At 57.7% G+C, this 14,521-nt stretch overlaps 1 protein-coding gene across 2 annotated transcripts; it reads left to right on the plus strand.

Moving 5' to 3' along the window:
• The first annotated feature begins 1,972 nt into the window (after positions 1–1,972).
• DTYMK (deoxythymidylate kinase) lies at positions 1,973–11,416 on the plus strand. Of its 2 annotated transcripts, none has more exons than XM_067739949.1 (5): positions 1,973–2,153; positions 3,131–3,239; positions 6,642–6,732; positions 8,355–8,480; positions 11,140–11,416. In XM_067739949.1, exons 1-5 carry the CDS (start codon positions 2,024–2,026, stop codon positions 11,248–11,250), a joined length of 567 nt encoding a protein of 188 aa, XP_067596050.1. In that variant the 5' UTR covers positions 1,973–2,023; the 3' UTR covers positions 11,251–11,416. The 2 variants fall into 2 exon arrangements, with proteins under 2 accessions (XP_067596050.1, XP_067596049.1); XM_067739948.1 differs by having other exon boundaries at positions 1,975–2,153; positions 8,283–8,480.
• The last annotated feature ends 3,105 nt before the right edge of the window (positions 11,417–14,521 follow it).

The raw sequence follows: 14,521 nt of genomic DNA on the forward strand, positions 1-14,521 counted from the left end.
ATGCCCTTGTGCCCGCTACCAGGCCTCCGTGGCAGGGGAGACTCGCACTGCTCAGGGCAGACTGCGGAGATGGTTCTCAGTGTAGCAAGCACAGAGACAGACGCAAGGACTCTCCTGTACCTGCGTCAGGGATGTGAGGTCACGACTGCATGCATGGAGGTGCTGCAGTCACCCTGTGACCACGAGGGACAAGCTATGAGAACTGGTAAGTTGTTGACCCAACATCTGACATCACTGAGTAGCAGAAACAGTTCTTGGCTGCCTAACTCTGGACTTTGTGTTATGTGAGATGATTAGACATCCTGGTGATTTAAGCCAGTTAGGCTGGCATTCTGGTACCTGCAGTCAAAGGCATGTTGGAAGAGGTGGAAGCAAAATTGCTTCCTGTATCTTAATAAGAAATTTCACCGTACTTGTGCCAGTTTAGCAACTTCTGCCATCAAAAGGGCATCCCCTGCATACAAGGACCCAGCAGCCAGGTTCCCCACATTTCCATGGGTGACCAGGAAGGCTGTGCGGTCACAAGCTGATGTATTGCACGTGTTCCTGCCTGTCTGCCTGGTAAGTTCATCCTACAGATGTGGTACAAGGCTGTCCTGGGACTTGCCCAACCCCAGGAGGGTTCTCTTGTGTACTGTAATCCCTAATCCCCTCATCCTTTTGAGGGCAAGGAGATGAAAATTTCAGAACAAGACTCATAATTCAAAGGCAGTGTTAAGTACTAGTGTTTGTATCAACGACCTTTCACTAGGTCGTACCGCAGTAACAAAGGGCCCCAAAGTCTCGGTGGACTCGGCATCACAACTGTGTTTCTTGCTGGTGCCACCTATCAGCTGCAATGGCTGTGGCTTGGCTGTGGCTGTTTGTTCATTCCAGGGTCCAGGGTGAAAAAGCAGCCCTAATCGTGCACATGCTGTTCTCACACTGGCGGCAGGAAGGGGAGGGGTGACCCGCACAACAGCTTTTAAAGTTTCTTCCTGAAAGTCAGCTCTGGTTACTTTACAGATGCCCTGGAAGTCACAGGGCCAAACCCAACATCAAGGAAGAAAGCCAACAATTGGGAATGATAGAATCTACCACCTTTCCGGAACCCACAACCAAATCAAGCAACGGTCCATCAGGAAAACGTCAAGCGACCATAGGTGTCTGGGGTCACGGGAAATCAGGGGCTTGAACCAAATGAGGTGGGGTAGGAAAGTCAGGCAAACTGTTGCCACGACCTCAGCCCAAGCACCGAGGTGGACGGTCTAGAGCTCGCGGGGGTCCGCTGCTGTCCCCAGCCCTGGAGAGCCCTCGCCCGTCTCTCGTCTGCAGCAGGGGAGCAGGTGCTTCACGAAGGCTCCCTGGAGAGCAGTCCTGAAGTTCACGGCCACACTTCCGGCTGCCTCCGGATTTCTCCTCGGCAAACTCGAACGTTCCAGAGGCAGTTCTGGGAAACGCGGCTCTCAGCTTGGCACGGGCCGAACGCTGGTGTCCGCCCCAACCCCCTAGGTTGAGGTCTGACCCCACCGTGACGGTACCTGGGGACAGGCCTCCGGGGCCACGAGGCCCGAGGGCGCGACCCCTCGACGAGAAGGCGGCCGACGCGGTCTCACCTGGAACCGCCCCTAAGACGACAGCGGCCAACCTCACTGAGCGCTTCCCGGTGCCGGGGCGCGCGCCCTCAAGGTCCCCGCCGTCGGGGAGTCGGCGGCGGGCGGGCCCTGAGGCCGCAGCCCCGAACTTTAGGAGGAGGGACGACCGCCCGCGCCCACGACAGCGGCCCGCGCCCACGACAGCGGCCCGCGCCCACGACAGCGGCCCGCGCGCGGAACGAGGCGCGCCCGGCTTCCGGCCCGGAAGAGGCGGTGCGACCGAGGCCCCGTCGGGCCAGTCGCGCCGCTTCCGCCGGACTAGTCCCAGCCAATCCGGCTCATCTGAGCCAATCCCGGCGCGCGCCGCGGGCGCCGGCCCATTGCAGCCAATGGGAGGTCCGGGCGGCCCGGCTGCGCTGGGGGTGGTGGCGGAGGCGGGAAACGCGGCGATGGCGGGCAGGCGCGGCGCTCTCATCGTGCTGGAGGGTGTGGACCGTGCGGGGAAGAGCACGCAGAGCCGCAAGCTGGTGGACGCGCTTTGCGCCGCGGGCCACTGCGCCGAGCTGCTGCGCTTCCCGGGTGGGCGCGGCGGGCGCGGGGTTCCGGGATGCCGGGGGCCGGGGAGGGGACCCAGGGGCCACGGAGGCCTCGCCGGCTCCTGAGGACGAGAAGCGAAGGCCTCCTGCGCTGAACTCGCTCTCGTTTGTCCGCGGGTCGGAGCGCCCAGGAAAGCGTCTTCATGACCAAGAGAATGAGTATATCTGTGACCCCTAAAAGTTTCCAAGTGCTGCTTTGTAATCCAAGTCTCCGTTTTATCTTGGGTTTCCCGCCCCCTGTCCTTGCATGGCTGTTTACCCTGTGAAGGGTTTTGTGTCATATTTTTAATTTTTTAAGGCAAAACATTGATCTTGAAAACCAGGGGTAGGGAGATGGGGGGGGATGCTTTTTAAAATTTTCTTGTTTTTTTTTCTTCTGGCCACACTGTGTGGCATGTGGAACTTCACTGACCAGGGAATGAACCCGTGCCCCCTGCGAGTCTCAACCACCGGGGAAGTCCGAAAGTGCTTTTTTTGAATATTTATCATTTTAATCTTTAAGCCAACCAGTCTACAAATCTTATACAGTTGATCCTTGAACAACATGGGTTTGAACTGCAGTGGTCCACTTATATGCATATTTTTTTCAATAAACATACAGTACTATGAAGTCTTGTGTTGGTGGAATGCAAAAATGCAGAACCTCAGATGTGGAGGGCCGACTTTGGGAGTTGAATATCCTTCTCTTGGTATCGAGGTAGCTCCTGGTACCAGTTCCCCTTGGTTGGCAGTTCCTTTGCAGTTGCTGCCTCCTACCTGAGTTCCTTCTTCCTAAAGCATTTTTCATCCCAGTGTGTCTGCACACTGCTGCCCTTTCTCAGGAAAAGGTCTGAACCTGTCTAAAGTTGTAAAATAAAACTCAAAGTTAGACTTGGGTCAGGGCCTAGAAATTTGGCACAAACTACGAATGTAGATGGAGAGCCTGTCCTCACTTTTGTGCGTTGTTCTCTTTTATTTTAGAAAGATCAACTGAGATTGGCAAGCTTCTGAGTTCCTACTTGGAAAAGAAAAGCGAGGTGGAAGATCACTCGGTGCACCTGCTGTTCTCTGCGAACCGCTGGGAACACGTGTAAACACCCCTGTCCTTCTGCCGCTCCCCCTGCTTCTGTGCCTGCCCCAAGGCTGAATGCGGCTCTGTTTCTGAGTGGTTGAGAGCATGCTGGAGGCTGTACCTTTACAAGGTTCTTTAGGTCACGGATCCCAAAGAGCACTAGTTAATGCTTTTTTTCTTCTCCCCACCCCCCGCTCCCAGCTTTTTGTAATTAATAGACTAGGTAGTTTTAGGTACACAGAAAAGAGCCCCCCGTCCCTTCCTCCCCACCCAGAGATGCTCTTATTTATGTCTTTGATGAACCAGTGTTGACACATCATTAAGTGAAGTTGAGTTTATGTTGGGGTGTGCCCTCTCGCGCCCTCTTTTTGACTTACATCATCTTGGTGGATTCCCTCTGCACCCTGCACAACTGTTGACGAAGTGCCTGTGGGGTCCGCTCTCAGGTGCTTCTGTTTCCATTTACACACGTATGTAGGTAACACACATGTCATCGGAGGTGTTTTGTTTTAACGTGAATGAATGGGACCCTACCGTACAGATTACCTCACGGCTGGTTTCCTGAGGCCGCCTCCCGATCTGCACTCTTCCTCTTCTCTCCCGTCCCAGCGGCCTGCTCTCCGGAAAGGCTGCCCCACCTTGGACTGAGGGATGCCAGTGGACGGACGTTCAGGTGGTTGTGCCTTGTTCCCTCTCACAGGCAAGCTGGCACTGCTCTCCTCTGGCTTTGGCTTAGCCGGTGGTCTTGTCTGGAAAGGCCTCCCCCTCCGTGTATTAGATGAGAATAAGGGCAGGTTTACAGTCTTTAACACATCTGGAGTTTATTGACATAAATGTTGTGATTTTCGCTTTTTGTGGATTTCTAGAAAAGTAATGTCAGAGCAACTGAAAATGAGAAACAGTTCTGACTCCATTCCCTAATTGCTGTCTGCTTCCAGGACACAGGCCTGCAAGTCTCTGGGCCATTCGTTCTGCCACAGCTCCCCCTTCTGATTATTCCAGCCACTGCCATCAGATTAGGTTTGCTGACACTTGGAAGTCCTTGGCTGACAGGTCGGATGCCGGGCAGCGCTGTGGCCCCTAGTACCCCTCAGGTCTCGTGTGCAGGACGGGCCTGGGAATGGGTGCTCAGTTAACCTAGGCTGTTTTGAGTTCACCCTGGTGCTTGGAGCACTTTCTGAGAGGACTCTGGTTACTTCCTCAGCCCCTGGTTTTCTGCCCTTTTGCTGTGCTGCGTCTTTACCGGGTCAGTTGCTGGTCGTGGAAGTCATCTCCCCTCCCAGCTGCTGCGCGGTTTCCCTGGCACCGATTGCGGTAACAGCCTCCACTTCCCTCCCCGGCTGTTTGTCAAAACCTACTGATCCTCTAGGGCCATCCAGGAATTAAATTCCTGGAAATGAGCAATCTCTCTTACTTTCCGTAGCAATTTAGCGATGTTCTTCTCTACCTGTTTTTAAACTTTTTATTCTGGAATAGTTGCAATCAGTCAGGAAGTCTGCGCCAAGAACCCCCGGGTGCCCTTCCCCAGGCTTCCCCGGTTAGTAACATTTTGCCACATTTGCTTTACCATTTGCTCACTCTTTTTAAAAATCAAGGGCTATTTTATGAAATGCTGGGTTTACCTGATGTTTCCTCATGAGTAGATTTGGGTTTGCATTTTTGATAGGAAGACCCCAGAAGTGACATTGGGTCCTCTTGAGGGCATCGTGGCGGGATGCGAGGCCACTTGGGTTTCCCCTGATTAGTGAGGGGGCTGCTGGCCAGGCTCTTCCACTAAGTGACTCTCTTTCCTGTTGTAAATAGTCAAAAGGGGAACTCATAAAACCAAAAATATCCCCTTTCTATGAAACCTCCTAGTTTGTGTTGGTTAGTCATCCTGCTGGAGTCTGTTATTGTGATTTTCTGATTCTGTCATTTCCGCAACACTGATCAGCTGGCATTCTGTGTAAGGAAGAGCTTTCCTGCCTTCCGTGTCCGTCCATCCGTCCGTCCATCATCAGTGGGTCATAAGCGCTACTGTTAGTCGTTTCGCTGTTCAGATTGTCCCAGCCTCGGCCTGTGGGAACCCCTTCAGGCTGGCTCCTTCGTCCCTTGGACGTGTTTCTGGCCTGACAAGGTATTGCGGCTTTCCGTGCCTCCTGCTTTAGCCGGGGCCAGCTGTTCTCTGCTCTTTGTAGAGGGTGGACTTCAGAGACCGACATCTGCTCAGCTTCTGCATGTGTTCACGTCCCCTGCATCTGTCTGACCCCTGCCATCTCATCCAGCACCCGGGCTCATCTGCCCCATCCTGCCCTCCACGGGCTGGTCTTAGGATCACTGCCCTCACCTACGTAAAGCCTGCCTGGGGCTCACGGGTGGTTGCAGCTCTGTTGTTAGAATGGGGGCACACGGTGCTGTGTCCAAACATCTCAGGCACGCCTTTGCCATTCCACTGTGTTCATTTGGGATACGGGTAGGTTCATTTGACTTTGTATACAATTTTAGGTTTTTCTTTTTTTTTTCCCATTCTTGTTGATTTCAGTTTTCAAATATGTAAAACATGAAATGGTTCTAAGAGTCAGAATCATACAGAAAGGTCACTGCCCTGCCCACCCCCTTTCCATCCAAGCCCTGCCTTCCGCTGTCGGTAAGCAGGCCCATTCACTTCTAAACGAAATCAGCAGATGCCTGTTGTCTTGACTCACCTTCTGTCTGATATAAAGGCAGCCGCCTGTGTGCCCAATGTGCTCTGCTTTGTTAGCAACGTGTCAGGAGGGTGTTTATGGGGCATCTTTCTCGCTCTCTGTACAGTTGCATCTTCTGTGCTCATGCCATATTCTACCAGTGTTCTGTTCACAAGATTAGGTAGTTTTAAGTGTTGATAATTTGCACTTAGGAATGACGCTGTGATGGGAATGGCGTCTCACTGTTGGAGGTGCCCCCCGCTGTGCTGTTCTGCGAGCTTCTCACCGTAACTCTTGTTCCCCAAAGTGCACGCAGTGCTTCTGGCCCATGCCAAGCCTCTGCACCCATCCTGCTAAGGTCTCGGGGCCGGAGGGTGGTGGGGACCTGCTGCCTCCTGCTGGAGGGTGTCCTGGCTCCCAGGCGGATGCAGGAGCATCCTTCATCACCTCCGGGCCACGTCCAGCCTTCCCTCCTGTTGGCCTGGCCCTCCCACTCCCGGACAGCCGAGCTGCCTCTGGACAGCTGCCGATGCCAGCTGCATTTATCCCCTTTAGTGGCGTTGTCTTTTCGTGCTGGGCTTTGCTGGGAGTGAAGATTCAGAGCCCTGGGGGGTGAAAGTCAGGCTACAGATGGCTGCCCGCGCGCGCTCCCTTCATGCTGGCTTCTGAATTGAATTGTGTCCTCAGGGTGATTTGAGCATGCGACTCAGGGCCTGTGAAGCCAGGACCATGGCTCACAGGATCCTCTTTTTTGTAGGCCGCTAATTAAGGAGAAGCTGAGCCAGGGCATCACCCTGGTCGTGGACAGGTACGCCTTTTCTGGGGTCGCCTTCACCAGCGCCAAGGAGGTGAGTGCCGCTCCGGCCCCAGCGCGTGGTTTGTGCCTGGTGTGGACTCAGTGTGGTCCCCATGGGCACAGAGCAGTCGCAGCGCGAGTCTCTTCATGTCACTGCCTCTAGCGGTTTGAGATCCCCGTGTTTGCCAGGTCAATTTGGTCTTTGTCGACAAGAAGAGAAACCTTTTTTGTAGCTACAGGTTTTCATAGATACAACTGCATTTTTCATTTGGCCGACACATTTCACATCATACATTTACACATGTGGTCCATCGGAAGGCCTGTTTCATCCAGCGTCTTGTTTGCGGAAAAGATGGTGAGAGTGTCTGGGGTGCTTTCGTGCAGTGTTCCTGACCCCCTGTTCCAGGGAGCTGCTGTTTCACAGGCATAATGGCAGTGACTACACTGCCCTTTTTTCCTGCTTTTTATTTAAAAATTTTCAAACATATACCAGCAGAGAAAATAAGCCACCCAGCACCGTCACCTGCCTCAGAAGCTTCTGGTCTCTGTGACCCCCAGACACATCATCAGTCCCTTCATAAACATTTCGGTGCACATCCCCAAAGCAGCTTTTCAGAAACCTCGTCTCACCCATTCCAGAGTGTCATCATTCAGGCAGTGTGCAGAGTTCCCAGTGCTCTCAGGAGCCGTTTGATCCGTCTTGTGTTTTTACAGTTCGATTGAATCGGAATCCCGCCAGTTAAGGTCCATTCTTGAAATGTCTCTTGAATCTCTCGATACATAGGTTCCTGCATCTCTTTTCTTCCTTCCGCTAAAATTTTTGAATTTTTTATTTTCCCGAGTCGCCTATCAAGAGGCACGGCGTGCCTGGTTATCTCCTTTTTGTGGTAACCGTCTTTGATCGTGGCTAATTCACGAAGGGCTGCAAAATGACAGCCTTCTAACCCTGCCAGTCTTCCCGCACGAGCTAGCTGGGTCCTCCTTTAGGGCAGTCCCCCGAGGTACCGGCCACACGGCTCCATCTGTGAAAAGCACGCAGGCTCGGGCAGGGCTGACGGGCTCCCTTCTCCAGTCAGGGTGTCCCGGCAGCACAAGGCTCTGAGCCCACAGCTCGGTTCTAACCCTTTTAAATCTTCAGAGCTGTGTGGCTCTCTCTTCCTCTAGAAGTGGGGACACTATTTTTAGAGTTGCGAGGATGAATGAGAGGGGACATGCAGGAGACAGCACACGGGGCGCTGGCGAGCGTCTCCAGGATTGGGGTCTTCCCCTCTCTGTAGAAGGGAGTGATGCCCTGGCTCGTCTGCTGCCACTGCTTGGCCAGAGGGTGTGGGACGCACGCATGATGCCCTCGGTCCCGGGCCCTGAGTGACGCGTCCTGGGCCCCGGGGTGTTCTGTCCACTGTGAACGTATTCACATGTCAAAACACAGGAAGGTGATGTGAGTGAAAGCAAAACGCTGGAGACCTAAAGGACAGAGCTGCTGCTGTGTAAGAACTCTCCCCTCAAACGTCAGCTCGCCTTTCCCCCTTTTCGATGAATTTTGAAACCAGGAATGAGACCGCATTAAGCTGGATCCGTAACGGTTGGGTTCTTCGTCTCCAGAATTTCTCCCTGGACTGGTGCAAGCAGCCAGACGTGGGCCTCCCCAAACCGGACCTGGTTGTGTTCCTGCAGCTGCAGCTGGCAGAGGCCGCCGCGAGGGGCGAGTTCGGCCGTGAACGCTACGAGAGCAGCCCTTTCCAGCAGCGGGCCCTGCAGTGCTTCCAGCAGCTCCTGGGAGACTCCAGTCTGCCCTGGAAGGTGGGCGCGGTGCCCGGGCCCTCCTGGGGGCAGCACTTTCTGGTCCTGGGGTTGGTGCAGGACGTGGGTCGGTGCCCTGATGCTGGCCCAGGGCAGGGCCGCACGGGCAGCGGCTCCAGAGCAGGCGTCCTGCACGGGGGACCCTGTGCCGAGCCGGCCGTCCAGCGGGCTCCCGTCCCCTGCTGGACGTCAGCTGTGCGAGGCCAGCACCCAGAACGCCGAGTCCGTGGGTGTCAGGCAGCGGCACTTTAGCTCCCATGCAACCGGGTCGAGCGTGGGGCCTTCGTTGACTCCAGGCGCCAGGCGGCCCGCACCCGCCACAGCTGCCACCTCCCTGCTCTCCGTCCCTGCGGCCTGGCACCCGCCCACCTCAGGGCACGTGACCCGGCGCCCCGGTCCATCTTCCCTGCACGTGCCCACCTGGCACGGCCGCTGCTCCTCTTACTGCTGGCAGTGTCCTCGCCACTCGGGCAGGTCCCAGGGTTTGGGTTCTCAGTTCTGGCACCTCGTGCTTCTCCCTCGCCCTCCAGCTGTGCCTCCCCGCTGTCCTGCTCTGGCTGGTGCTGGTTTGTGGCCAGGGCCGGGGCTCCTCTGTGTGCAGGTCCGGAGTACACCCTTGACCTTTCTGTTTGTCTCCTGTGTGCTCGGGGGTGGAAGGAAGGGCGTGTCTTTCCCCAGATGGAGGCTGCAGCGCGGTGCCTCAGATCCCTGTCATCTCTGCTGGCTGGTTCTATCAGCTACTGAATTCCAGAGTTTTCCTCTGGTTCTTCTTTTTTTGGCTGTGCCACGCGGCCTGTGTGTGGGATTAGTTCCCCGACCAGGGATCGAACCCCTGCCCCGTGCATTGAGAGCACTGGACCGCCAGGGAAGTCCCTCTCTGGTTTTTTTTAACTAGTTCTACATGGTGTAAGTTCCTCTTGATTTATACTACGTTTCAGCACCTGCTGGGAACGCGACAAGACTTCACAGCATCAGGAACGTGAAAGGGGAAGGCCAGCGGCGCTCTCCTCTCCTTCCTGCACTGACTGTTCGTCTTGTCTCGTTTCCCGCAGCTTTAAGAACTTCCTTTAATGTTCCTGTAGGGCAGGTCTCCTGGCATAGCATTCTCAACTTTTGTTTATCTGAAAATTTATTTTTCTTAGTATTTTTCAAATTTTTAAAGCAGTCACAAACTTACAGGAAAGTTGTAAGTACAATACAAGGAACTCTTCCAGGACCATTTGAGAATAAATTAGTACCTGACACCCCCTCCCTGTCAAAATGGGGCCAGTCACATGGATCCGCTCCTACTGCCTGACCCCCCGGTCCCACTAGTGACCCTTGTAACAGGACGTGGTTCACAGGCACACCTCTCTGGCCTCCAGCCTGTGACTTTCTCAACCTTGACTTTTTTGAAGGTCGCAACAGTCGCTTTGTAGCCGAACCTCAGATTGACTTTGTGATTGGATCAGGTTGTGTGTCCTTGGTGGGCTGTCGCTGCCCCGTCACGGGCTGCGCACCCTTGGTGTGTCGCGCTCCAGCGATGCTCCCCTTGAGCTCTGGGTTAAGCAGTTCACGGTGAAGTCACTCCGCGTCCCGCTTTGAGGTGGTGCTTTGACGCTGCTCATAGACTTCCAGTTCGTTTATATATTTACACTTGCACGGACTCACGTTTGTACCGCGTACTCACCAGCAACCTGTTTTCCTCACAATTGGAGGCGCAGGTTGGCCCAGGTCTGGCCCCTGGGTGACCCCCACCCCAGCCCCGGGTCCTTCTGATCAGTTCCCCTCACTTCCGGCCCTTCCCGGTCCCGGCCCATTACGATTGACCTCTGGGCTCACCCTGTGCTGTCCCGGCCCAGTGTCCTGAGGTGTCCCTGGTTCCATTTTATGAAGGAAGAGATAGAGGCGGTTATCTGGGCCCCCAGAGGACGAGGGGTGTCCACGTACGTGTCCACACGGGAGGTGCCACGCACCGCCAGCTGCCTGGGATGGTTCTGTGCCAGAGCTCTGCAGCTGGGCCGTGGCTGGCAAGGTGACCTTCAGGCGGGGCCGGGGGGCCCGTGGGGAGGCGGTGTCGCTCCTCATAGACTTTGTGCCGCGGTTACAGCTGTCTGAGCGTGTCTACACCCTGGAGCTTTTCCAGAGTTTGCTGCGCCAGAGGCTGCCTAGAGGCTCTTAGTGCCCAGAGCTGAGCCTTGCCTGAGGAGGGGCCTCCCAGGCACGCCTTCCCTCATGTGGCCCGGCATGTGTCCCTCCCTCCGGTGGAGGGTCGCTCCTCTCGTGGGCTGGCCCCCCGGTGACCGAAGGTCCTTGTGTCAGCAAGGTGGGGCAGCCAGCTATCGGGACGAAGCCCATCGTACCAGGGAGAGGAGTCGGACCCAAGTTGGGCTCCCGGCAGAACCTGCGGTACAGGCAGGTCCGGGCGCAGCCGTGGAGGGGCGAGAGTGGGCGCTGCCCTCGCCGCCGCTGCTGGCGGCACCGGGGTCCCCTGGAGGTGAGCGTCTGACTGGGGCTGCAGCCGGGGGGCCAGGCGGCTCGGTCCCAAGGGCCTGTCCAGCTCACTGTCCCTAGGCGAGGCCGGGGGTCAAGGACCCCAGAGGAGCGGAAGCCGTGCCCTCCGGAAGCTGCCCCACCCGCTGAGAACATTAACCTGTCTCTCCCCCCTGCCCCTGCCCAGACAGTCGACGCCTCCAGGAGCATCGAGGACGTCCACCGGGAAATCCGCGTGCTGTCTGAGGGTGCTATCCGGGCCGCTGCACACAGGCCGCTGGGGCAGCTGTGGACCTAGAGGGACGGGACCCCCGTCTGCCGCAAGGCAGGAGCCATGTGTGCACAGTGTCCGGGGGGGGGGGGGGGCGAAGCGGGACCCCCCAGGGAGTGGCCTGCGGGGAAGCCTCTCCTGCCCTCACCTGTGCCCCGAAGATACTAATAAATTAGTTATTGTGTTTCGCTTACTGGAGTTTCACAATGACTGTGTCCAGGCAGTTCCATCAGGGTCGCTGACCTCCTCGTGGATGTCTTCAGACACCAGTAAAGATGAAATGAAAACAGTTGTGGGCAGCCCCGGGCCCAGCAGGCATCAGCGGTGCCTGGGCTCTGAGCGCCGGCCTGGCCAGTCTGTGTCCGAGTGGCAGCGTCGCTATCTGAGCACGCCCAGTGCTCGCTTTGCTGTTCCCTCTGGTAAGGTCTGAAACGCAGGTGTGTAGTCCCTCCACCCTGTGAAGTTACTCCAGGATGCAGTGGCCCGGCAGTGGGCGGCGGGCAGAGCCCCCGTCTGCAAAGCACCACAGGTCTCAGCGCCCTTCTGTGCGTGCCAGGAGACCGGATTCCGAGCAGAAGAGGACGTGACAGTTTAAAGTGTCACAAGACAGTCTGACTAGGGCTTGGGAAAACCCGCATGTGGCCAAGCGGGTTCCAGCTCAGCAGTGGCGCCCGCTCCCCGCACCGGGCAGGGTCCCTTCTCATCCAGGTTGAATAGATGTGGCTGTCCATCCACAGGTGCTTGGCAGGTGGGGGCAGCCCAGCCCTCAAGGGAGGACAGGACACAAGCGCTGGGGGTGGCTGGAGCTGTGCACTCGGATGGCTGTGCTGTCAGTTCACAGCGGGTCCTGCCTGCTGATGACACCAGGCTGGCCTCGGGCGCCCGTCCGTCTGAAGGGCCTGGCTGTGTCCACCCCGACGTGCAGCATGCACTCGAGGTCAGAACTCGAGGCCCGTGACCCAGTGACAGAAACAGTTGGGAACCGCTCGCAGGGTCAGACCACTTGTTCTGCAGTCCCAAGGGTCACCCGCGGGCGTGGCCTGGCAACCCTCCCATCTACCTGCCTTTTGATCTTTCACATGACCAAGGCCACGTCCTAGGTGAAGAAAACGAAACGTGGGGCGGGGGTCTTGAGAGTACCGGTCCGTCAGGGAGGCTGCGTCGGCTGTGGGCCTGGGTGGGATGCCCGGAGCACGCTTGGGCGGGCCCCTGAGCGGGAGCTGGGCACCAGACGAGAGCTCTCTGTCCCAGGCCAGGAGCGGGGCCACGAAGGCCCCAGCGCAGACTCTCTCAGGGCTCGGCCGTGCAGGCGGGGGTGGGTGGACAGGCCGGAGCCCAGGGGAGGAGAGGCCAGAGCTGAGTGGGGCCCACGGGCAGCTGGATGGTGTGAAGACAGAAATGGCCCCGGAGACCACAAAATTAACGGGCCGCTGAAACTTTCTTCAGTAAGCCCAGCACGGGTTTTAAAACATCTTGCCAGGGCCGCGGCAGCCGGCACCGCCGACGGGGCTGCGTGTCCTGAGGCGCCCTGACCCTCTGGCCTCCCCTAAAGAAGCCTGTTGGGCCCCGTGGCCGGCAGAATGACGGCCCCCAGAGACATCCTCGTCCTGACCCCCGGAACCTGTGAGTAGGGCGCCCACCTGGCCAAAGGAACCAGGAGGTGGGAGGCCACCCTGGATAGCCCGGGAGGCGGGAGGGGCCTGGTCAGAGGGGACGATGCCAGCTCTGCGAGGGGGGCGGGAGTTGATCCAGGGGACGCGGGGGCTCCTAGGAGCCGGAAAGGACAGGTAGCCAGTTCCCTGGGACCCCAGGGGGACAGCCCCGTTGACCTCTGCCCGCCAGGGCCCTGAGAGGTAAGTGTTGTCTCGGGCCCCTGCGTGTGGAGGGCGTCACAGCTCAAGAAGCCAACGCGGCCATTTCTGGAGGCCAGGACTCAGGTTCTGAGCCATGGCGCTTCCTGCTCTCCTCTGGCCTTGGTCCCCTTGCACCCAAACTGGAGGGTGGGTGGGCAGGCGGAAGCGGTGAGCCGAGTGGGCCGGGGTCGCTCCGACTGTCCCACCAGGACTTCCCGGGCAGGGCGAGAGGCCCTTGTTCACATCCTTGGTGACCCGCTCGGGGGTGACCGGCTGAGGCACGGGGCGCCTACAGGGACGCTGCCCAGGGAGCCAACACGCCACCCGGCACCGCAGTTGCTCCCTCCCCGTCTATGAAAGAAGAAGGGCGTCTTCCCAAAATCAGGCTCCCCTGCATTTTTTTTTTTTTTTTTGCGGTACGCGGGCCTCTCACTGTTGTGGCCTCTCCCGTTGCGGAGCACAGGCTCCAGACACGCAGGCTCAGCGGCCATGGCTCACGGGCCCAGCCGCTCCGTGGCATGTGGGATCTTCCCGGACCGGGGCACGAACCCATGTCCCCCGCATCGGCAGGCGGACTCTCCACCACTGCGCCACCAGGGAAGCCCCTCCCCTGCATTTTTTGCTTTCAACGCAAACCACACGAGTCAGAGAGAGTCGAGAATCAGTGTCGCGGAACCAGGTCCAAATAGGAGGTCTGGCAACAAACGAGCTCAGCGCGTCCATCCACCAAGTCCTTCCTCAGAACCCTCGTGAGCTTAGAAAACACTTGTTCTCATTCTTACCATGTCCAACTACAGCTCTGAAAATATCTCCGAGAAAATCAAGACACAGACGAACCTTGTTTTCTATTGAAACTGTTATTATTTGCCATTAAGAATCGCGCACTGTACGGCTAAGAGTGAGCGCTCCTCAGTAATCCTTTCCCGACACACGCGAGACACAGCCCCCGCTGCTCAGGGTGGCCCCCACCTCCGCCGTCCGTGCCGCCAGCAGGAGCTGCAGCGAGACCCCCGGCCCTGCCAGCAGCGGCGCAGCAGAAGGAATGGAAGCCTTCCCACCCAACTCGACCTGATGGATGACGGGCGGATGAAGGGGAGAGAGAATGGGAGATGGAGGGAAGCACTCACGTCGGCAACACCTGGGGGGCCGGGATGCCCTCTGCTCGCTCGCTGGGCTGGCGAGGGCTCCGCAAGGAAGGCCCCCGGGGAGAAGGCTGCCACCTCCTGTGCTCCCAAACCCCCGCCTGCGCTCCCTGGTGGGACAAAAGCCACTGCGTGCGGCGGTGCCCGGGGCCCAGAACACAGGTTGAATGAAGGAGGCGGGTGCTGGCGTCCGTCCAGAAGGTCTCCAGCAGGCGCGAGGGGCAGAGGCACAAAGCTGAGGTTTGACCCTCCGGCCCCAAACCATCCGAAGCCTCACTGACCGGGAGGCGGAAGAAGGCCCCG

Source organism: Pseudorca crassidens, chromosome 6 (assembly GCF_039906515.1).
Source record: "Pseudorca crassidens isolate mPseCra1 chromosome 6, mPseCra1.hap1, whole genome shotgun sequence".
NCBI lineage: Eukaryota > Metazoa > Chordata > Mammalia > Artiodactyla > Delphinidae > Pseudorca > Pseudorca crassidens.